The following is a 24,915-nucleotide window of genomic DNA, read 5'->3' on the forward strand; positions in this document are numbered from 1 at the left end:
CCAGTGCTTTTGCAGTTTGTTTTGCGTCTTTCTACAATTGTTTTTGATGCGTTTTTTACCTTTTTTATGTGTTTTTACTGCATTTTGCGTCTTATTCCATTTTTTTTTTGTTAAAGTGGATTTTTTTGTTGCTGGACAGAATAAAAATGCAAACCGCAAAATGTTGCAAAACTGCGGCAAACTTGCACTACCATGCATCTCAGCAGCTTCTCCATTGAACTCTATTGTAGCAAAAATGCTGCTTTTTGCTTTTATAAAAGTCCCTGACCCTTTCCAAAAATACAGCAGCTTAAAAAAGCATCGGTGAACATGTTCCATAGGAAACCATGATAAATGGACTGTAGTGCGTTTCTGCAAAAAGCAATAAAAAACGCATTTGTGTGAACAGAGCCTAACCCTAGGTTCACACCTAAGCGTTTTCTGCAGTGTTTTGCGGAAACGCAGTACAGTCCATTTAACATGATTTCCTATGGGACACGTTCACATCTCCGTGTTTTTTGGAAAGGGTCAGCCTGGGTTCACACTGATGCGGTGCGGAATCCTCAGCGGTTTCTGTGTGAATTCCACACTGCATCACAATTGCACCCTGTTCATGCGAACCACTGCTGGTGTTTGTTAGCAACACCCCGAAATTGTGCGATGTGCAGAATTGGATTGCATAGGTGTGAATACCCATGCCATCTGATTCTAGTGCAGATTATTATTATTATTATACAGTATTTATAAAGCGCCAATAGTTCGCTCAGCGCTGTACATTACAAAGGGGGACAGAACATGTGACAGAACAATACCAATACAATGCAAAACATGAGGGGATTGAGGGCCCTGCTCTTTCGAGCTTACAATCTAGGAGATCAAAGAAAGGGTCCTGCACCTTTTTGGTGCAAATGCAGTGCAATTTGAGCCATACAAAATGTAAGGCTCCAATCGCATCGCACAGAATTCGCATGTGATTTGCACTGTGGTGCGGTTCCTGTGCAAATCACATGCGGTATGCCACACCGCACAAGGGACTTTTTTTTAACATAAAACTTCTATAAACATCAATGGGAATGCTGCAGAAAAGCATGCATTGTGTTTTGTTGCGTTTTTGATGTTTTGCATTTAAAATCTGCCTAGCAACAAGAAAAAAAAATCGCAAAACGCATCAAAAACGGCAGTGCAAAAAATCAAAACGCATCAAACGCAACCTGGGTTATGACTTAGCCTAAAAAGTGATGTGTTTGGATCGCTCTTTAGAGAGCCTTTGACAGACGGTGAGCTGGTGACCTATCCCCCCAGCTGCCTGTCAACCACTTTCTAAATAAACATCGATCCACCACTGTGCATTGCTTTTCAGATGGTCAGCAAGGGACCTTGGTGTTCATAGTTAGACATTTTTCCGACAAAAGCTCCTGTGGACATGACTTTGGAAAGCATTGAAGGAAAATGTCACTGCTTCTAAAAACTGGATTTTATTTAGTTACTAAGAGGAACATATTGCTTCTTTCTTCCTGGTTCGGGTTGTTAATAAAGCTTGTACAAAAAAAGCATCTTGATATTGCCGGGGAGCGCAGTGTGAACTTTCACCTGGTGTGATGACTTCCGGGGGCGGGGTGGAAACACGTGTGTGCTGAGGGTGAGTGTATAACGGGGACGGGGGCTGTATGGAGGGAAGGAATAGCTGGAGGACCGGGAATATTTTACCGGGAAGGAGCCGGATATGTGTAGCAGACCGAGCTGTCCCTTGTAGTTCCACACCCTGACCAGTAGAGAGAGTCAGAACACAGAGCCTGTCAGTCATGGTATAAAATAGAGCCATAGGTAAATTGGGGAGATTTTACTTCCTGTCCCATAGCCAAAACAGGAAGTGGGAGGAAATCCCTGCCAATGAAGGGAATCACTTGGGGACCCCCCAGGTCACCATAACTAGTGTCTCCTTTGGAAGATTTACCCTTTTTTACTTTCACTTTCAACCTGGGTTCACACGCAGTGCGGCATATTTCATGTGATTTGCACAGGGACCGCATTTCTCTGTAAATCACATGGGAATTCTGTGTGTTGCGATTTGAGCCATACGTTTTGTGTGGCTGAGTTTGCACTGATTCCGCACCAAAAAGGTGCAGGACCCCTTTTTTTTTTTGTGTCTGCACTAGAATCGGATTGCATGGTAGTCACACCCATGCGATCCGATTCTGCACATCGCACTGTGTTTTACAAACTGATTTCGGAGTGTTAGCTTCACATACACACCCGCAGTGGTTCGCATGAATGGGGTGCGATTGTGATTCATCAGTGTGAACCCAGGCTCAATGATATTGGGAAACAGGACAAATAGAATCTCCCTGCCGGGGACACGGAGAGCAATAAAACCTGACGGGTTGTAATCCATCTCCAATCCATCCAAAAAAAGTTTATCCTTTAGTTAGCTGTTAATGGGATAAATTAGCACCAACGTCTTTTTAATTTCAGATACAGTAATGGAGGGTTATAACAACCGCCAGGCTTTTTTTTGCGATGTGTCCCATTGGGGAGATTTCCCTTCACTTTTTGTTCCATCGCCAAAACAGGAAGTGAGAGGAAATCCCTGCCAATAAAGGGAATCCCTTGGGGACCCCCCCAGGTCACCAGAACTAGTGTCCACGTTGAAAGATTTCTCCTCTATTACTTTTTTTACTTTCACTTTCAGCCTGGGTTCACACTTATGCAGTGCAGCATACTGCATGTGATTTGCACAGCAACCACACCACATTCCTCTGCAGATCACATGGGAATTCTGTGCGGTGCGATTTGAGCCATACACAGGCAGTGTTTGAGAGAGAGAAAAATCCCTCCAAAGTGAGGGAATCCCTGAACTGGTGTCCCCATTGGAAGATTTTCCCTCTCTTCCTGTTCTGGTGACAACTCAGTATTTTGGGTTATTTTTCATGTTAGGCCTCATGCACTCTGGATGTTATTAAAACATGTTCCCATTGGATGATTTTACTTCTATTACTTTTTTTTTTACTTTCACTTTCAGCCTGCGTTCACACTTATGTTCACACTTTCCTTTCACTTTAGGCCTCATGCACTCTGGGTGTTATAAAAACGCCAATGGCATTCGCTGTAGAATGCTGCATTAAAAAGTGCATTTTTTAGCGTTTTTGCATTAGCTTTTTTTTCGTAGTTTTTTTTTTTTTTTTAGTGTTTTGTGTTTATTTTAGCAAAATTATACTCTTACAAAATCTTCTGGCTCATAAACGCCGGATAGCCGTGTTTTTTAGTGTTTTTCAGCTTTTATCAGCGTTGGAGCATTTTTACAGCTAAAAACTCCTCTTGAAACCCACTAGTTCTGAGGTTTTTTTCCAGCCAGAAAATGCTGATTAACCACTTGCCCTCCTGAGGATTTACCCCCACCCCCCCCTTCCTGACCAGGCCTTTTTTTGCTTTCGGCACTGCACTAATTCAACTGATAATCGCATGGTGATGCAATGCTGTACATAAACAAAATTTCCGTCCCTTTTTTTTTTTTTTTTTACACAAATAGAGCTTTCTTTTGATCACCTGTGTGCTTTTTTATTTTTTGCGCTATAAACAAAAAAAGACCGAAAATTTTGAAAAAAACCCCCAATATTTTTTACTTTCGACTATAAAAAAAAAATATACAGTCAGGTCCATAAATATTGGGACATGGACACAATTCTACCATTTTTGGCTCTATACACCACCACAATGGATTTGAAATGAAACAAAAAAGATGTGCTTTAACTGCAGGCTGTCCGCTTTAATTTGAGGGTATTTACATCCAAATCAGGTGAACGGTGTAGGAATTACAACAGTTTGCATATGTGCCTCCCACTTGTTAAGGGACCAAAAGTAATGGGACAATTGGCTTCTCAGCTGTTCCATGGCCAGGTGTGTGTTATTCCCTCATTCTGATCTTGTTCGCCAAAAACAGGCAGATGGGGATCTGTTCCCCATCCATCCAGCGGATCAGATGACAGTTGGGTGGAAACTGACAGGTGGTTGGTTTCCATCCGACCGCCCCATAGGAAAAAGCAGGTTTTGTCTGTGTCCACCCTGCAGTGGGGCTCAGCAGAGAGATTCCCTGCTTAGCAAACTGATCCACTGGCGGTTTGCCCCATCTGAAAGGGGCCTAAAGGCCAGTTTACACTAGAACGTGTGCAATCCCATGCGGTGCAATTCAACCATTCATTTGAATGTGCTGCCAAATGCACTGGAACATTAAAAAAAAAAAAAAAAAAAAGTAGCACTTGTATTACTTTTTTAAACACTCCACCCCAAACTGCATGCCAAATAACCTTTAAGAGCACTAAGTGTCATTTCTGTTTGTTGCACGAATCACTTCTGACAAATTTTCCTGACCCCTAGAGAATGAGAAAAATAGTGACAGGGGAGGGACCTCCAGCTGATTTGACGGCCTCAGCTCTGTTCCTATGAGCTCTGAGGAGGTGTGTGTTCCTTCCCTCCAATCAGCTGTCAAATCTCACTGAGCTCTGCATAGTGTAACTTCAGCTCTCCGCCCCCTTTTTGTTCTGAACTCTCAGACAAGCTTTATAAATTCAACACTTTGCGCGGATGTAGAGAAGAGGAGACTGAAGATAAACCGGTACAGCTTATGTAGGAGGATTTGTTTCACATCTGAGGCCAGTCCCTTCACTGAGTATATGTCAGGGTTTACACCCACTTTAACCACTTGAAGACCACCCTATAGCACCTTTACTGCTACAGGTGGTGTGTGTGTTTGCACTTCTGCCATAGGGGGCGCATGCTTGCCACTGGCAGCTCACTTCTGCTCTGGGAATTCACAGCAGGAGCCGATCTGTGACTGCTGGCGAATGTATGTTCGCTGGCACCCACTGTTCATCTGGCAGGAGAATGAACAGAGCTCTGCCTATGTAAACAAAACAGAGCTCTGTTCTGACAGGTGGTGAACTGAAGGATCTGTTCCTCTGCAAAGCTGGGAACACAATCCTTTTAGTTCCTATAATAACAGCGTCACCTAGTATACACCAAGCACATAGCTAGGCACACTTTTAACCCTTTGCTTGTCCTAGATGTTAACCCCTTCCTAACCTGTGTCATTAGTATAGTGGTCAGTGTATATTTTTTAGCAATGATCACTGTATTAGTGTCACTGGTTCCCACAAAGTGTCAGTGTAAAAATGTCTGCAGCAATATCGCAGTCCCGTTGCAAGTCGCCAACCGCTGCCATTACTAGTATAAAAAAAAAAAAATTATTAAAATTCCAGTATATGTCCCATAGTTTGTAGACACTATAACTTTTGAGCAAACTAATCACTATACACTTATTGGGATTTTTTTACCAAAAATATGTAGCGGAATACATTTTGGCCTACATATATGAAGAAACTTGATGTCTTAATTTTTTTTTTTTTTTTTTTTTTATTGGAAAGGTTTTATAATAGAAAATAAAAGAAATTATTATTTTTTTTTTTCAAAATTGTTAGTCTTTTTTGACTATAACGCAAAGTAAAAACCACAGAGGTGATCAAATACCACCAAAAGAAAAGACATAAAATTTCATTTATATACAGCATTGCAAGTGGTTAATTGGACCCCAGTGCACATATACTGTAAGTGGGGAGAAATGAGCATGCCTGCTCTACGGCACAATACACAGATGTGCAGATGCTATTGTTTTGTACCTTGGGGTGACCAGCACAATGTGAACATTCATATGGCCAGAGCAAGCCTCCAGTTTTGATTGTACATTAACAGTGTGACTTCTTAGATTTTATATTGGTCATATGAGCAATAACCAAACTGTAGGCACAAATTCTTGTCTATAGATAAAATTATATATGTACCTGTTTTTTCCTATAGAGTGTCCGTCCAGTCCTCGTGAACCCTTCAAATACATAGCACTGGGAGAAACTTTTTGAAAAGACACCTTTCTAAAAAAAATGTCTGGCTATTTGACTGCAGATCATCATGTTAAAAAGAAGAAATGCAAAATGGGTAAAAGTTTGCTCTATTTGTAAATGTGCAAAAGACAAAGAAGCAGCAGCAATATGCAGATAATGATTTTTCTCTGAGAAGATGCAGGATTTACATGATCTTCTTTCACAGGGTGGCCTGTTACATTAAAGTAGAACTATAGGCAAAACTTTTTTCCATTTTTGATTGTGTGTGTGTTGGGTTAAACCCATGTCAGGTTTTTTTTTTTTTGTTGTTTTTTTTCTGAGAAAATTTACTTCCATTTCCTGTCCCATAGCCAAGTGAGGGGGATTCCCTAAAAATTAAAGGAATCCCTTGGTGCCCCCAGGTCACCAGAACTAGTGTCCCCATTGGAAGATTCCTCATTTATTAATCTCCTGGGGACAACCTGGCAGGGGTTCTAAGCCCTATCCACTTTATCTCAAACAAAAAATCTTACCTTTAATTACTTTGAATTTTCAAGTACGTTATGGCCACCTTCACTGTACAGCTACAGTATAAGTCAACACTATCCTGTGTCCTCTAATATAAAACAAAATCCTGTTATCTTGCAGCTTTCCAGTCTTTAGTTGAAGTTGCTGCATTAGTTTTTTTTTCTCCCAGGCTTTTTTTCCTTTGTTTTTACTTGGTAATCCTGCAGATAACACATTTCCTGTCCATAGGCTGGTGTGCTCACTTTCTTCACTGTATCTGTGCAGGGAGCCATGGTTGTCGCCTAAACTGGACTGCAAGCATGTCTTACTCTTGCCTCCATTACATGGGTGCTGGGGGATTAGTAGTTTTAGAATTAAGACTACAGTATGTGTGTATTTATATAATATAATGTAAGTATGCGTGCTGGGACACAGACACGCTTTTTAGGTTGTCCCATGCAGATATCCATCAGCTCAGGATCTGCAGATATGAGTACACTCACATCTGACTTCCTTTACAGCCCTGACAGATTACATGTTACAATGCAGAGAATCACAAAGAAGGTGAGTAATGGAAGACTTCCTCTGCTGGTTTTCTGAAAAGTGACAGTACAGACTATGGGAGGGGTGAGCTGTTCTCATATCTGTGGGTTCTAGTCCAGACATTGGTCTGGATGGATACAGCACAGGGGCTGCCCCCAACCCACTCCACCATTGCATCTGGCTTTGCTTCTGCAACCCCAGACTACCTCCAAGCTGCCTGTAACTGGGGCACTCAACCCCCACCCCATCAAGGTGTGTCACTGATTGTGTACCATATACCTTTAAGAGCTTATACAAAACAAATCCTTTACTATTATGGGTGCCTTTTTAAATATATATCTGAAGTATATATTCACAAAATAATCCGTGTATACATATTCAGGGGTTGGACAAAAATATGGAAACCATTACAGTCTGCAGGTGTGAAAGCGACGACATGTTTCACGTTGAAAGTGGATGTGATGTAACTTTCTTTTTCTTCCGCTATGTGATGAGACCCCTAGCTAACAGGTAGGAAGCCTCACTATTCACTGCGCGCGCTGTAAGTAATATGGGAGTCATGTCAGAACTTACTGAGCTTCACAGAGGGCAAATTGTGGGTGCGGCTTAGTTGGTGCCTCTGTGACTGAAGTTGCTAATTTATTTTCGGTGTCACAAAGTACAGTATCAAAGGTTATGACTGCATATACAATTTCTGGGAAAACATCGTCTGATAAGCAATAAGCGTGGTCGACATGAACAACTGATCAAAAGAGACAAAAGGACATTGCGCAGGATTGTGACCCGGAAGAAGAAAACAACTGCTGCAAGAGTGACTGCAGAGCTCAATCTCAGTCTTCCAAAGCCCATGTCTACAAAAACTGTGCGGAGGGAACTCCATAAGCAAAACATTCACAGGTGAGCTGCAAGTGCCTCTTTCGGTCAGTTGTTCATGTCGACCGCAGTTACGCTTATCAGACTGACTATGTTTTCCCAGAAACTGTATATGCTGTCATAACCTTTGATACTGTACCTCACGACATGGCAAATAAATTGTCAACTTGGGTCACAGAGGCACCAACAATTTGCCCTCTTTGAAGCTCAGTTAGCTCTGACATGACTCCATATTGGCAGCGCACGCAGTGGATGACAAAAGTGAGGCTTCTCACCCGTTTGGCTAGGTGTCTCCTCACACAGCGAAAGAAAGATTGTTACATCACTTCTGCTATGCAAAACATGTTGTCGCTTTCACACCTGCAAACCATGTAGTGTTTCTAATTTTTTTGTCAAACCCCTGTAAATGTTTTATATATGCTTTTTAGATTTTGCTTTGTTTGGCCACCTGTAGCAAAGTTACCCAGGTATGAGAGGCCGTGGGGTTGATTTACTAAAACTGGAGAGTTAAAATCTGGTGCAGCTCTGCATAGAAACCAGTCAGCTTCCAGGTTTTATTGTCAGTTTAATTGAACAAGCTGAAGTTAGGAGCTTATTGGCTACCATGCTCAGCTGCACCAGATTTTGCACTCTCCAAATTTAGTAAATCAACCCCCATGGGTTTCTCTCTCTCCCCATACACTAACAATACACGGCTGAGCGACTACACGGTTGTTCACCGCACATGTGCACTGTCACGTAGGGGTGGGAGAGAGTGCTTTGCCTGTATAAGCTGCTACTGAGGCTGTGGTTGTTAAAGCAAAGCTGTTCTCCATGCAGGGCAAAGTAGCAGGTTCACATAAAGGTATCATGTATACAAGCAGAGAAAAATGCTGCTTTTAGAGGCATTTTTTTAATTTGTACGCCTCTGAATGCCAATATGTCCATGAAAATTTGGGCATTTAGGCTTGTTTTTTTAGAGCAGTGTGCAGAAGAATAAAAAAAAAAAGAGGAAAGATCCAGCATAGATTGCAGTATTTCAATAGGCCTGTGTGCTTGCAGTCTAATGTAGACCTCCATGGATTTGTATACTTACTGTCCTTTCATTCCTTCACTGCTCTATTCAGCTGCTAGATGCATGCTATGGATCTGCGGTGATTGGGCCAGTGCTGTCCCAAACAGGGAGTCAGCTGTTCCTCCGTTGTCTAGTTTTGAGTATTTACTTATTCATGGCCAAATATATTGGCACCTCTGCAGTTCTGACAGATAATGCACCACTTCACCCATAAAATTGTTGCAATTACCAATGTTTAGGCATTCTCATGTCCATTTCTTTTGGTTCTACTTGTATGATACAAAAAAAGCGGAGAAACAAAAAGCCAAATCTGATACATTTCACACAAAACTCCAAAAATGGACTAGACTAAACTGGCACCTTCTCAAAATTGTAACAAATTACAGGAGCATCACAAATTGTAATCCAATTATTTATAAGTAAACTGCCCTGTATCAATTAACAGATGCTGACAATATAGAAATCACACCGACAACCAGTTAAAATGGTGAAAAATTATCTCAACCTTTCTGTTTGTCTCTGTGTGCTGCACGGAGAAGAGAGAGCAGCAAAAAATTGTCTGAGGATTTGAGAACAAATTGTGGAAAAGCATGAACAATCTCAAGGTTATAAGTCCATCTCCAGAGATCTTAATGTTCCTGTGTCCACTGTGCGCAATATTGTCAAGACGTTTACAGTCCATGTTGCTGTAGCTAATCTCCCTAGACGTGGACGAAAGAGAAAAATTGATCAAAGATTGCAACAAAGCATTGTTCAAATGGTGGCTAAATAACCTCAATCAACTTCCAAATTCAAGATGACCTTCAGGCACAGGGTACAACTGTGTCAGCTCGCACTATACATCGCCATCTGAATGAAAAGGGATGCTATGGTAGGAGACCCAGGAGGACCCCACTGCTGACACAGAAACATAAAACCAGATTGGAGTTTGCTAAACTTACCTGAGGAAGCCAAAATCCTTTTGGGAGAATGTGCTGTAGAAAGACGAAACAAAATTACAGCTTTTTGGTAAAGCCCATCATTCTGCTTTTTTCAGGAAAAGAAATGAGGACTTTAACCTCCCTGGCTGTATTCCCGAATGTAGCCCGGGGTAAAGTTTCAGTGCCAAAAGCGGTATCCCCGAGCTACACTCGGGAATACCATGCAGTGTTGCTCAGGGATTCCCTGCAGCACTTACCTTGTCCTGCGCTCCCGTGATGTGTCCCCTGCAGCGTCCCCAGCCATCTCCTCCGGCCGATGCCGGCTTACGGGTTTCCGGTCCCTGTGAGCGTCGGGACGTATGGGGGATTTGAAAATTTAAAAAAATTAACATTCACAAAATACACTAAAATAACATAGTAAAACATTATTGTATCAAACCATTTCACATACATTTTGTCCTGAGTGCTTTGTCCTGTGCCCTGCCTGCATTTTTACTGTTCTTTCTGCCGGGAAACTGAGAAAAGTCCATGGCGTCCAAAAAGCGTCCCTTTTTGGTCAAAAGAGTTTTTAGACCAGCTAGAGAACAGGGATAGTAAATTAGAACTACTCGCAGAATTGAGTGATAATGATTTGCGGGGAAAGTCGTCATCAGACACTAAAAACGATTCTGCGACTGAGCTCAGCGATGTGCGATGCGCTCTATTTCAAATTTCAGTGTTTTTGGTTTGATTATATTATTGAATTAAATTTATTATATTTTTTATGATTATTATATTATAATTTATGATTTTGTGTTTCAAGTTTTATTATACCCGGGATGTATACTAGACTCTTGTTTGGACAGATTTCAGTGAGTTATTCCTAAAAATTACAGGCCTACAATAAGATGTATTTCCATGCAAAAAGAATTACCGCTTTCAGCACAGAAATATGGACATAATCATACCGCTAGGGAGGTTAAAGAAAAGAATACAGTCCCTACAGTCAAACATGGTGGAGGTTCCCTGATGTTTTGAGGTTGCTTTGCTGCTTCAGGCACTGGATGTCTTGAGCGTGTGCATGGCATTATGAAATCTGAAGACTACCAAAGGATTCTGGGGTGCAATGTAGGGTCAAGTGTCAGAAAGTTGGGTGTCCATTAGAGGTCAGCAAGACAGTGACCCAAAGCACACGTCAAAAATAGTTTGACAAAGTGTTGAGTACTGAACAGAACAGCAATAAATCCAGATCTCAATCCCATAGAGCACCTGTGGAGAGAACAGCAGTTGGAAAAAGGAACCCTTCCAATCTGAGCAGTTGGCAAAAGAAGAGTTCTCCAAAATTCAAGTACAGAGGTGGAAAAAACTCATTGATGGTTACAGCAAGCAATTGATTTCAATTATTTTTTCCAAGGGGTGTGCAACCAAATATGAATTTGAAGGTGCCAATAATTGTCCCGCCCATTTTAATATTTGAGGGTGCCAATAACTTTGTCCAGTGCATTTTTGGAGTTTTTTGCGTGGAATGTGTCAGATTTGGTTATTTGTTTACATTTTTCTGTCATACCAGTAGAAACAAAATTTGTAATTGCAACAATTTCTGGGCAAAGTGGCGCATTATATGACAGAAATGCAGGGTGCCAATATTTTTGGCCATGTCTGTATGTCTCTAAAGTGCTAAACAGTAAGGTATGTATATAGTGCTGCAGACTGGGGGAGGATTAAAGCAAACCTGTTGTCATCCCTGCATAGATTCACCCTAAAACTGAAGTTTCTCATTAAGGGCTCATTCACACTGGTACTTTTCTGTTAACTTCTCCTGTGTTTAGAAAAAGTAATCTGGAAAGTAGAAAAAGTTCTTATGTCTCCCAGATCACTTTTCCTAGATATTCCTGCTTTAAGCCATTTTTAATGGCATTTACATGCCTTTTAGTTTTGTTCTCATTTACACATAGGTACGGATCAGTACACCTATGCTATGTGCCGTGTTATGTGCATTCATAAGAGTTTAGAAATCTAAACATTGGTTTGACATCAACAGTGTGAATGAGGCCTTAGATGCTCTGTTTGTGTTGAGTTTGAAAAAAACTTGAGCTGAACAATAAATGTCTTGCTAATCATTCCAGGAGATCCATCGCTCTCAGATAGTGTCCTTTATGCTGAACACTCCGAATTAGAAGGGTCCAGGAAAAAGAAGAAAAACAAACATAGGAGTACAGATAACGAGACCTTATTGGAAGATAGCTGCTTAGATAACCTCTCACCATCTTACAGCAGTAGCAAATTTAAAGAGCAAGAGGACAATTTAGAGCAGGAGTTGTCAAACCAGGACTATAATTTCAACACTCCAAAGTCTCCTAAAAAGAGAAAGAAAAAGAAACGTATAGAAATGTCTGTGGAGAAGGCTCTAGAGGAGACAGGTCATACTGGTCATTCAAGCTTGTATGATGGCAATAGTCATTCCAGTGAAGTGGCTGTTTCTGAGGAAGTCCTCCATAGTGAATATGTAAGAAAAAAGAAAAAGAGGCATAGAACCCCAGAGAACAGAAACTTGGAGGAAGATTTTTTAGAAGATGTACAAGAAACCTCCTCAATAGTCATGGGAAATATTGATGTGGAAAAATCTGTTAAAAAAAAGAAAAAACACAAATCTAACAAATTTTTGGAGGAAGAAAATTTGAGTCATGATTTCCATCAATCTATTAAAACCAGCAGTCAGTGTCAGGTTGCCTCTAAGAAATCTAGACATAAGTGCAATGAAGTTTCTGTGGAGGAGGCTGTAGAGGAGACGGCTCATACAAGCTTGTACGATGGTAATGGTCATTCCAGTGAAGTGGCTGTTTCTGAGAGAGTCCTCCATAGTGAATCTGTAAGAAAAAAGAAAAAGAGGCATAGACCCCCAGAAAACAGAAGCATGGAGGAAGATGTTTTAGAAGACGTGCAAGAAACATTCTCAAAAGTCATGGAAAATGTAGATATTGATGTGGAACATTCTGTAAGAAAAAAGAAAAAAAAGCACAAGCATAAAGAATTTTTGGAAGAAGAAAATTTGAGTCATGACTCCCAACAATCTGTTAAACTGAGCAGTCAATGTCAGGTTGCCTCTAAGAAATCTAGACAGAAGGGTATTGATGTATTTGTGGCAGAGACAAGTCATACTGGCCAACCAAGCTTGTGTGATGGTCACGATCATCCTGACGAAATGACTGTCTCTGAGGAAGTCCTCCTTGGTGAATCTGTAAGAAAAAAGAAAAAGAGGCATGGACACCCAGAGTCCAGAAGCCTGAAGGAAGATGTTTTAGAAGACATAAAAGAAACATCCCCACTAGCTATTGTGAATGAAGATTCTAATGTGGAAAAATCTTTAAGAAAAAAGAAAAAAAAACACAAATATGAAATTCTAGAAAAAGAAAATTTGAGCGATGACATCCAACAAGCTGTTGAACTAAGTAACCAGTATCGGGTTGCCTCTAAGAAATCTAGGCAGAAGAGAAAGTCGTCTGTGGAAGAGACAGATCATACTGGCCAACCAAGCTTGTATAATGGTCATTCTGATGAAGTGGCAGTCTTTGGGGAAGCCCTTCCTAGTGAATCTGTAAGAAAAAAGAGAAAGAGGCATAGATCTTCTGGAGCAGAAAGTACTTTCAATGCTGAAAGGGAACCCAAAACATTTGGCTGTCTGAGCCCAAAAGACAGAAATGTTGAAAATGAGACTGTGACAGAAGATATGTCCTTTATGGAAACGACAGATCTAGAAAGTTCTGTGCGAAAGAAGAAAAAAAAGAAGCATTGGACTAAGGAGACTGATAGTCAGACAGAAAGTAGTATATGTAAATCTTTCAAAAAGGATACCAGTCCAAAAACAAATAGTGACAATGATGTGGTGGCTGAGGGATCTGAAAATGAGCAGAGGGGCGAAAATTTAGATCCAATTGAGAACATCACGGAGGCAACAAATAGCAAGACAGATGCTAAAAATGCAGGTACTCGAGCGAAGCGCAAGAAGTCTGTAAAGCTTGAGATATCAGATGAAAACCAGGATCAAGATGTGCCTGCAGAGTTGGAAGAATCGGACAAAAATCAGGTGGAAAATACTCTTGGCGAGGAAGACAGTGTCCCGAGGAAAAATAAAGTCGATAGGTAAGAGATTTATGTTCTGCTTCTTAAAGTGAACCCATGCTTTTCCCATGCAGGGCAAATGAACAGGTTACAGCTTTAAAGTGATACTAAAGCTTCACTTATTTTTTCATTAAAATAACAAACGTGTTATAGTTACCTGCTCTGTGCAGTGGTTTTGCACAGAGCAGTCCAGATTCTCCTTTTCTCAGGTTCTCTGCTGGAGATTCTGACTCCTCCCCCCACCAAGTGCCCACCATAGGAAACAGCTCCCTATGGGAATACTCATGGCGGCTTGGCCCCACACCCTGCTCTCTGCTACTAGGGTTTTGACTGACAGCAGCAGGAACCAATTGCTTCCGCTGCTTCCAGCCAAGCCTGTGAGACCTGGGAGACCGGAGAGGAGATTGTGCAGACAACACTGGACTGAGATCGGGCCCAGGTGAGTATTTAGGGGGAGATGCATATAAAGGTTTTTTTTTTTTACTTTAATTCAGAGAATGCTTTAAGGTAAAAAACCTTTTACTTTTATAACCACTTTAAAGCCCCCTTCTTGGCAGCATTTGATTTTTGTCCCTTGACCTCTCCGCTCAGTCATAGGAAGACATAAAACTTTGAGTTGCTCTGGTGAGCGTTGGTGTATATTGACCTAAAATTAAACTAAACCCACTGATTTAATTGCTTCCCAACTGATTCCCTTGAATGATGAATAGTGTGCCTATGTTGGCTGTCAACCAATCTGTCAAGCCTTCGAATGGCTGGTGTCATACCTGACAACGTGCAGCACCATGGCAACTGAAGATCAAACCAAGGCTAAGAAGGCAGTTTTTCATGTCTATAAAGGAGATAGGAGGGTTTAACTGGTTTAGCTCCATCCAATAGCAGGATTACCGCTACAGGGCAAACTCTCTGTGCAAAATCACGTGTATAAATACATGATTCGCGCTTTCACCATGATCGCGTGCCAGGGGCGTGTGCCCGCCGGTGCCGTGGTACGGTGCCCGACCAATCGGCAGATTCAGGCCAGTGATGTTCGGCATGGATCTGCTGGTTGATCCCTACCCTATCACAGATCTTCCTGTACCTGTGTTTTACATTTACACAGGAAATGATACAATCTTCTCTTCCTGGGCACATTCCGTTCCAGAGAGAGAAGAAATCCAATCTATGTGAGTAAAAACAGCACACTTTTACAGTAAAATCACTGATCACATCAAAGGTCACATTTAACCCCCTGATCGCCCCCCAGTTAACCCCCTTCACTGCCCAGTCACCAGTGTCATTATTACAGTGTACAGGTCTTTTTTACTGTTCACTGTATTAGTGTCACCAGCGACTTCAGATAGCGTTCGTTTCCCTCCCAGATGGCGTCAGATTGCCTGTCACTACATTAGTCCTTTTAACCCTTTGCCAGGAACATGCTCATACTCACAATAAATCTCCATTGCTAGTATAGTGTCTGAACGGATCAATTTTTTATCAGATCAGAACTATACCAGTGCTCACAAAAATAGTGTCCCAAAAAATGCAGCATTAGCAGGATCAGCCTCGCCACCTGCCAGTACCAGCGTTTAGCCCCTACGCTTAACCACCCCTTCCTCAGCAAGTGCAGTAGATCACTGTCACTTGATACATTGTGCACAAAAACAGAATCAGGCCTGATGTCTGCTAGCACTTGCAGGTACATTTTTTTTTTTTTTTTTCTTTTAGAGGTTCAAGCAGTCCCTGACAGCCAGGTGCTCTTTTTCCTGTGAATCGCCCTAGGTACCTATAAAGTTAGTGGCCAAAATGTCCAACGAAGGTACTCTAGTGAAGAGGCCTACAGGATTCTGCCTCACCGACAGAATCTGTCTCAGAATACAAACCTAGACAGCAGCGGCGCTCTGACAGATAGCTCAGACGATGGAGAAGAGGTCCCTGCTAAGCTCAGGCATACCCGACCCCATTCCCAGGTTGCTGAGGTGGTACAATTGCATGATGATTCTCATATGCAGCAGAGTGCCAGTACTAGTGCCGCTCTATCTTTTGGTGAACTGGCGAGCACCAGCGGCCTAGTACATCCTGGTCTTATACATACCAGCACTGCAGTATCATTTGGTGACGTGGCGAGTCCCATAAGTGCAGTACAAGCTGGTGCGGTAGCAAGCACAAGTAGTGCCCTGCAGCCACCAAAAATTTGAACACAGGCCATAGAGCCTATAGTGTGCTTCTGGATGTGCTTGCAAATTTTGATTGGCAGCCAACAAATTCTGCAGCACCTGTACTTTTTATCATTTGCTGCCCAACCCGGAATTCAGGTGGAAACAGCAAATTTAACTACTCCTCTTGATTTTTCTGGAGCTGTTTTTCACAGAAGATCTGTATGCATTGATTGTGGATCAAAGCAATTTATATGCACAATAATTTATCACCATCAACCCAAATTCAAACCTTGCCAGACCATTTGCATGGAAACCTATTACAATTTCCGAATTTAAAGTTTTTTTTGTGCCTAACCCTCAACATGGTTATTACAAAAAAAAAATGAATTGCGGTTGTATTGGTTCACAGACCCGATTCATTGTATGCCCATGTTCTCTGCTGCCATGGCCAGGCATAGATAAAGGAATATAATGCGATTTATGCATTTCAGTGGCCATACACTGTTGTCCTCGGGGTAACCCTGAACTCCTCAGCATTCGACTCCTCGTAAATCACCTTAACCACTTGAGCCCCAGAGGATTTACCCCCCTTAGTGACCAGGCCTTTTTTTGCTGTTTGGCGCTGCACTAATTCAAATGATAATTGCGCGGTCATGCAATGCTGTACCCAAACAAAATTTACGTCCTTTTTTTCACACAAATAGAGCTTTCTTTTGGTGGTATTTTATCACCTGTGCGCTTTTTATTTTTTGCGCTATAAACAAAAAAAACACAAAAATTTTGAAAAAAAACAATATTTTCTACTTTCAGCTATAAAAAATATATCGTAAACTCAAAGTTAGTCATAAATTTAAGCCAAAATGTATTCTGCTACATGTTTTTGGTAAAAAAATCCCGTGCATTAGCGGGCAAACTGGCGCTATCTAGGAGGGGCGCTAACACTATCGGAAGTCACCAGTGACACTAATACAGTGATCAGTAAAAATCTGCTCACTGTAATCAATGACACTGGTGACAGGGCAGTGAAGGGGTTAACTGGGGGGGGGAGGGGGGCGATCAAGGGGTTAAATGGGATTTCTGGTGTACTGGCGGGCAAACTGGCGCTATCTGGGAGGGGCGCTAACTCTATCGGAAGTCGCCAGCGACACTGATACAGTGATCGGTAAAAATTGGTTCACTGATCAGTGACACTGGGGACAGGGCAGTGAAGGGGTTAACTGGGGGGGGGGGCGATCAAGGGGTTAAACGGGATTACTGGTGTACTGGCGGGCAATCTGGCGCTATCAGGGAGGGGCGCTAACACTATCGGAAGTCGCCAGCGACACTGATACAGTGATCAGTAAAAATTGGTTCACTGATCAGTGACACTGGTGACAGGGCAGTGAAGGGGTTAACTGGGGGGGCGATCAAGGGGTTAAACGGGATTATTGGTGTACTGGCGGGCAAACTGGCGCTATCTGGGAGGGGCGCTAACTCTATCGGAAGTCGCCAGTGACACTGATACAGTGATCAGTAAAAATTGGTTCACTGATCAGTGACACTGTTGACAGGGCAGTGAAGGGGTTAACTGGGGGGGCGATCAAGGGGTTAAACGGGATTACTGGTGTACTGGCGGGCAAACTGGCGCTATCTGGGAGGGGCGCTAACTCTATCGGAAGTCGCCAGCGACACTGATCAGTAAAAATCGCTTCACTGATCAGTGACACTGGTGACAGGGCAGTGAAGGGGTTAACTGGGGGGGGGGCGATCAGGGGGTTAAATGTGTCCTAGGTGTGTTCTAACTGTAGTGTAGTGCTTGTGTACTCACTTTTACTGTGTCTTCTTCTCTGTCTGGAACGGAATGTGTCCAGGCAGAGAAGAATGACATCATATCCTGCCCTGTGTACATGTCAACACAGGACAGGATAGGACAGGGACCGATCATGTGATTTCAGCCAGAAATCACTGGCTGAAATCTAATGATTGATCCCTCCTGGATCAAATCGTGTCACCCGCGGGTCGGCGGGAGTGCGCGCCCCCTGCCGGCGAAAGTGTCGGGAGCGCGGAACCCGTTTTAAAACGTGGTTTTGCGCTCCACTGCCGCCCTGCACACGTATATACACAGTGGCAGGGCGGCAAGCGGTTAACCAGACATTTGCAGATGTCTATACTCCCCAGCAAAACATCTGTGTTGATGAGTCCCTCATTAGTTTTTCTGGCCGCCTTGCATTCAAACAATATCTCCCCAGCAAGTGTACCAGATATGGGGTCAAAATGTATAAGACCTTTGAGAGGGCAACATGCTATACATGTAATTTTCGCATTTACGAGGGAAAAGATAGTCACGTGGAGCTCCTCGGATGCTTAGATTACATGGGGAGCAGTGGCAAGATAGTTTGGGACTTGGTGTCAGCCTTTTTCCATTTGGGGTACCACTTATAAGTGGACAATTTTTATACAAGCGTGCCACTATTTAGACATTTATACAATCTTGGAATTGGTGCATGTGGCACCGTGCGACCTAATCGCTTCCCCTAACGATTTGTAAATACCCATCTTAGGGGGAATAAGCCTGCTTGAAAAATGATGAATTGTACGCAATGAAGTAGGACAAACGGGATGTTTTCGTCCTGTCTTCCATTCATGCAGATACGACCATCCAAATTACCACAGCAGCTGGTGTTGAGAAGCCCCTCTGTGTCTACGACTATAACCTTAACATGGGAGGGGTGGACTTCAACGACCAGATGATGAAATCGTACTTAGTTTGCCGGAAAGCCAGACGCCGGTACAAAAAAGTGTCTTGTTTATTTCAATTGGCTCTATATAATGCTTTTGTGCTTTACAAGGCAACTGGACGTAGTGGATCCTTCCTACAATTCCAGGAAGAGATCATCATGGACCTTTTGTATCCAGAAGGTGCTGTGGCCCAAACCCCCAACCCAGATGCAGTTGGCCGGCTGCATGATGGGCATTTTCCTGATGCCATTTCCCAACCCAAAAACACCCCACAAAATATGTGTCTGTAGCAGACACGGAATTAGGCATGACACCCACTTTTTTTGTCCCACCTGTCCTAGCCAACCCTGTCTGCCTCACGGACTCCTTCTGTTGCTACCATACATTAGTGGAATATTCGTATAGGGTACAGCATGGCACAGTCTAGGGTACAGCATGGCACAGTCTACGGTACACATTTACACATGGTCTTGAAAGCTGTTAGGTAGTCAGGAAATTGGCTGTCGCCAATTGAGAGACTCTAACATCTGGAAGCTTAAAAAAAACCCCAAGAAATAAGTAAAGAAAAAAAAATGTAAAAACCAAAAATAGTTGTGATTTTACTTTTTTACTGTTGCAGTTTTATTGCTAACCATTGCAGTTTTCTTTGCAGGAATGCCATTTAGCTGCAGCGCCAAACTGCTTATTCTGACAGCAACAGGGTCATGCTCACAGAATATACATCAGTGCGTGCAGCGCTGTTGAATGAGATTTTTCATCCGCAGTTAAAAAAGCACATATATGCGCATATATTTTTAAATCTTTTTTTTTTTTTCATTCTGCCCGCGAGCTGAACGAATAAAAAAAAAAAAAAAAAATCACTGGCCTTTGAGTGGTTATACCAGGATGATGCCTGGCTAGGTAGCTGCAGGATTGCTTTTACAAGCAGCGGCTGCCTTCCATGGCCTTCTCGGGCAGTCCCATGCCATCAGGGGAACCTGAGAATGCAGCTGGTATTTCTGCCAGCTGACCATAGAGCTGATTGGAGACGGGAATGGTGCCAATCATCTCTATAGTCTAATAAATCAGAAGCTACGCGCATTTAATCACTTCAGTTTCGCAGGATATAAACCGCACCATTTTTAAATTGGAAAGCATCTGATCAGATGATGTAAGGGCAGAGGAGATATCTAGAGTCTAATAGACCCCAGATTTTCCAGAAGATTATTCCTGTCAATGCCTATTCAAGTCGGGATATTTACATTCCCTGTGATAACAATAAAGGTGAGGAAAAAAATGGACGGTGTAAAAATAATTAAAAAAAAAAAGCGTTGACCCCCTGTCGGTATGTAAACAGCGATTTGCACCATGCATGTGCTGTAACCTGGTGAATGTCAGATCGAGGGCAGTATTTCTAGCACTAGACCTCCTGTGTAAATCTAAAATTGTAGCCTGTAAAGGCTTTGAAAGCGTCACCTATAGATATTAAAAATGTATGTAATTTGTCTCCATTTGCACGGGGTGTGTGCAGTTTTAAAGCATGTCCTGTTTGGCAAAATATAAAAGATGATGGTATGTCAAATAATTAGATACCAAATTGGCCAATATATTGTTTTTGTGCATTAAAAGTAAAAAAAAAATAAATTTTTTTTTTCAAAACAAATTTGTGTTTGAAAAATCGCTGGATGCGCACTATGTGACATAAAAAAAATTGCAGCACCCACCATTTTATTCACTAGGGTGTCTGCTTAATAAAAATATGTTTGGGGGTTCAAAGTAATTTCCTAGCAAATACTGTTTTTTTTTTTTTTTGTTTTTTTTCCTTCATGTGCACAAAGTGTCAGAAAAGGCTTGGTCTTCAGGTGGTTAGAAGAGGGAGTGTGTGGTATAAACCTCTAATACTGGGCATCTTGGCCTCTGTTTGCCCTGCAACTGCCATGGTGCTGCACATGTGATCAGTTATGACTCCAGGCATTTGATATTTTGACTGTTTAGTTGAGAACACAAACAAATGTTGACGGCATTTCTGGCATGCTGGCAATGGAAATGTGTTTTTTAAAACCGTTAAATTGATGGGATTAGTTCTGTTGATACCATTACAGTTACAAGTCTTCTTACAGTATGTTGGCTCTCAACCAAACATTAAAGTCATTAAGTGGCTGGTGTCATAGTTGATCACGTGCAACACCATGGCAACTGCAGGTCAGAGGCTAAGATGGCAGCTTCCTTGGCTGTAAAGGATAAGATGTTAATTACTTGACAGCCAATCGCCAGCTGAAAAAGCACTATCAAGCTCATGGCAGGGTTTTAAACTCTTGAATACTAATACATATATAAACATACCTTTTGTAGAAAATGGGATTACTTCTCACTCCAGCTAACACTTAATAAAGGGTTAGTTCACCTTTTAATTTTTTGTGAAAAGGTGGACTAACTCACAATGCCCTCCTCACTGCTTCAGAACCTGCTGCTTGTACATTTTCATCTCTATTTGCTGCATGTACTTTGTGATCTCCTGCTGGTATAATGTTCCAGTGCTTTAAAACTTAACTAAACAGTGCTTGAGACTGTATACATATTGCTTACAAAGGGCAGCACATATTGGTCAGTGCTGGCCATGTCATCTTGCTTGCAAATGAGAATCTTTACAAGCAAAACAAATTCAACTGCACAAATTCCCCACTAGTGCAATGCACAAAGCTGCAAATACTTCAAGAGGACATCCTCTCTTTACAAAAAATAAATAAATAAATGACAAATGTTGCTCTGTGAGTAAAAAACATGCATATAAATCGTGAAAACTGTGAACATAATATATATATACAAGTGGTATAAAAAGCAATATCGTATACGGTCTAAATAAATATAATTTACGATATAATAATTTTTAAAGTCCACGTGTATAATATATCTCAAAAAAAAAAATAGATGAAAAGAACCTGAGTTCCTAAAGTGCAATGGTATATATGTACAAATCTTCTTTCTGTCCGACTAGTCACCAATGAGAACAAACCAACACCATGTGGACAAAATGGAGGCTTACCAGATGAAGAGACCCCTTAACTACAGGGGGTCATTAAACGCTTTGGGGTTTATTTACTAAAGCTGGAGAGTCCAAAATCAGACTCCCTTCTGCATAGAAACCAATCAGCTTCCAGGTTTCATTGCCAAAGCTTCATTGAACAAGCTGAGGTTAGAAGCTGATTGGTTTCTATGCAGAAGGGAGTCTGATTTTGGACTCTCCAGCTTTAGTAAATAAACCCCTTTGTGTCAGTATAATGCCATCCAGACTTCTATGTCAAATCTGAATCCAGGTTCCCCTTAGACTAGTATGCCATTCCCTTGGCGTTGTCGGGACAGTATCATGGAAAATAAAACATGCCTCCTCATAGTGCAGTAAAACCAATGTGCCTTTATTATGCAAATATATAATCCTACTTACAGATGTAAAGAGGTATAACCGCATTCATAGACTATTTCCAAAATGGTGAGCAGCACGATGACGTCAGAGGGAGGCTCCGTCCGACGCGTTTCATCATCAAGACTTCTTTCGGGGTTTCAATTATTATATTGTCCTTAATTTAGACTGTATATGATATCGCTTGTTATACCATTTGTATAAATGAGAGTGTATTTCTTCTAGTAAAAAGGTTTAAACCATAATAATGAAAGCTGACAGTTGTTAGCACCACCCACAGTGTTCTACTTTCCCTTTTTGCTAGACAGCTTGGTCTGAATGTAAATATGGAGTAAATTATAAAGGCTTGTGAAATATACTGAATATAATCATTACAGGTTAAAAAAAAATACAGTAATCAGAATAGAATACAATATTTTTTGCTGTTGTGGTCTGTTATAAAAATGAGGACTGTTACAGTGGTTGTAAATCCCTGAAATGAAAAATGAAAGCGTATCCTTCTGTAGTATGTGCTTGCCTCAGTCTATAGAACTTAAGCCAGCCATACATGGATTCAACAGGAACTGGCCAAATTTTCACCCACGTATGGGCAGGGTGGTTGTACAGTAGCCATTTTACTTCTGTACATCCATCCTGTTGACTTTTTGCAGCTCAATCAGTGCTTGCAGTGCTGATCATTCTAATCTAGCGGCGGGGAAGTCTCTGTTGTAAGACTAAATTAGCTCAGTGGGGAGGATTCCCTATCCGCCTCAAGTGTGGATGGGGGAATTGAGTCAGATTTTTTTTTTTTTTCATTGAGGGGCTGATTTACCACCTCAGCTGTGCATGTTTCCCTGTGAGTCTGTGTTTGGGGAAGGGGGGGGGGTCCATTCCTATCCCTCAGGTCTTAGATAACATTCAGCTCCGTGCTGTGCAGTGTTAGACTTCAGATCTCCTGTTGTTTGCCTTCTGGAAGCTCAGAAATCACTTTTGATGTTCGTACTTTAAATGGCGCTGAAGGAGAGGGGGCTGCTGATAAACAAACAAGTACAGCTTATGTTGGAAGATTCTCTGTTTACAACCTGAGGCTAATCACTTCAGTGGGTGTGTATATAAGGGTTTATTATCACTTTAATGACAACTGTTGTTTCTGTGACTGGCAAAAGAATTTTCTCTTTTGACTGCCTGTCGTCTCCTAAGTTGGACCTCCCGACTCCTGCACTCTATGCTGGTCTGTCCACTTGCTGTGGAACAATGACTTCGGTTTTGATCGCAGCTTTAGCATCTTTTGGTAATGGCAACACTTTTTTGTTTTCAAAGGTGTAAACCGGCAGTCAATGAACTCCTCTGTGCCATGCGTGAAAGAGACCGTGTTCTGCTCGAGGAATATTTCCCCAAGATAAGATCTATGGCAGCGAAGACTGTCAGACAATTAATTGGCTGTGAACTGAAGAGAATCCAAGAAGCCAAAAAAAAAGGTATGTTACTGCAAAGACAGGACAACATGGCATAATCTTTGCTGCATTAAATATATGCTCAGGTGTTACATAGCTTTACCCCCATATCTTCCCTTCATTTAGGGCACAGGTGTCAAATTGATAGCCCTCCAGCTGTTGCCAAACTACAAGTCCCATATGGCATTGCAAGATTGACAGATACAAGCATGACTACCAAAGGCAGAGGCATAATGGGACTTGTAGTTTCACAACAGCTGGAGGGCCGCCAGTTTAATTTAGGGCATGCCCCGGCCTTAATTTTTCTTTACTTTTATCTTATTCTTCTAGACGGAAATGTTGGAAAAAAGAATATATGTGAAAACAAACTCTTCAGTGTATAAAAAAACACACACACAAAAAAAGTAATAAAAAAAATATATAAAACACTGCTGCCACTATAACCCCAAATAAACAACATATCGCAGTATGATTAAAGAGTAACTCCACTTTTGTTTAGAAAAAAAAATTCCCCTCCTGGGTGATCTGTGTACATTGCAGGGATTTTAACAAAATTTGTTGCAGATTCTTACATTTTGTTACTCTGAAGGAGTAGCTGTTTGTTTGTCTGTGTCCATTTTTATTGTGAGGGGATGCTCAAAATCTGGTTTTGTAATTTAGTTCAGATGTCTGGGGAAAATCATTGAGCCAATCACACAAGGGGGAGGTAACATAACTGGGGGGAGTTCTGTACACCATCTGTGTACAGAACACCTCCAGGTAGCCATATTGCATTTTACAGAAAATGACAAGGTGATTTTTAATAACATTCAATTACAACACAACTTTTGTTGCAATTGTATACACTGTTCAAGAAAAATTTACCCGCCTTGGGACTTTAATGCAGCTTACAAAACCTCACATAAGTATTTATAAAAGAAAATGCATATATGCTTTGTATAAAAATACATTCAAAGATTAATGACATCATATTGATAACTGATAAGCTTTTCTAATGCTATGATCCCTTAAAGGGTTAAAGTAACACAATATTCCCCTTTTTGGGGGAATAATGTATTTGTACTTTTTTTTTTTTTTATATATATATATATAAATACTTGTGTAATGTTTTGTCAGCTGCATTAAAATCCCAAGGGGGTAATTTTTTTTCTTGAATTTAATATTGGGGGTGAGCAGCTAGATGCTCCACCCTTCTTTTTATATATATATACAGTGGGGATCGAACGTTTGGGCACCCCAGCTAAAAATTTGTATTAATGTGCATAAAGAAGCCAAGGAAAGATGGAAAAATCTCCAAAAGGCATCAAATTACAGATTAGACATTCTTATAATATGTCCACAAAAGTTAGATTTTATTTCCATCATTTACACTTTCAAAATAACAGAAA

The 24,915-nt window shown here is 41.4% G+C and overlaps 1 protein-coding gene across 1 annotated transcript in view; it reads left to right on the forward strand.

The window, feature by feature from the left end:
* The first annotated feature begins 1,578 nt into the window (after positions 1-1,578).
* TTF1 (transcription termination factor 1) overlaps positions 1,579-24,915 on the forward strand; it is a 64,821-nt gene continuing 41,484 nt past the window's right edge. Inside the window, exons 1-4 of the mRNA XM_089675093.1 lie at positions 1,579-1,618; positions 5,827-5,961; positions 11,849-13,862; positions 23,394-23,551. Coding sequence (XP_089531219.1) covers positions 5,907-5,961; positions 11,849-13,862; positions 23,394-23,551 — 2,227 coding nt within the window. The 5' untranslated portion in view covers positions 1,579-1,618; positions 5,827-5,906. The remainder of the gene's footprint in view (positions 1,619-5,826; positions 5,962-11,848; positions 13,863-23,393; positions 23,552-24,915) is intronic.

This window comes from Staurois parvus, unplaced genomic scaffold (genome assembly GCF_062004578.1).
Source record: "Staurois parvus isolate SC_StPar_1 unplaced genomic scaffold, SC_StPar_1.0 ptg000154l, whole genome shotgun sequence".
In the NCBI taxonomy this organism is placed as follows: Eukaryota; Metazoa; Chordata; class Amphibia; order Anura; family Ranidae; genus Staurois; species Staurois parvus.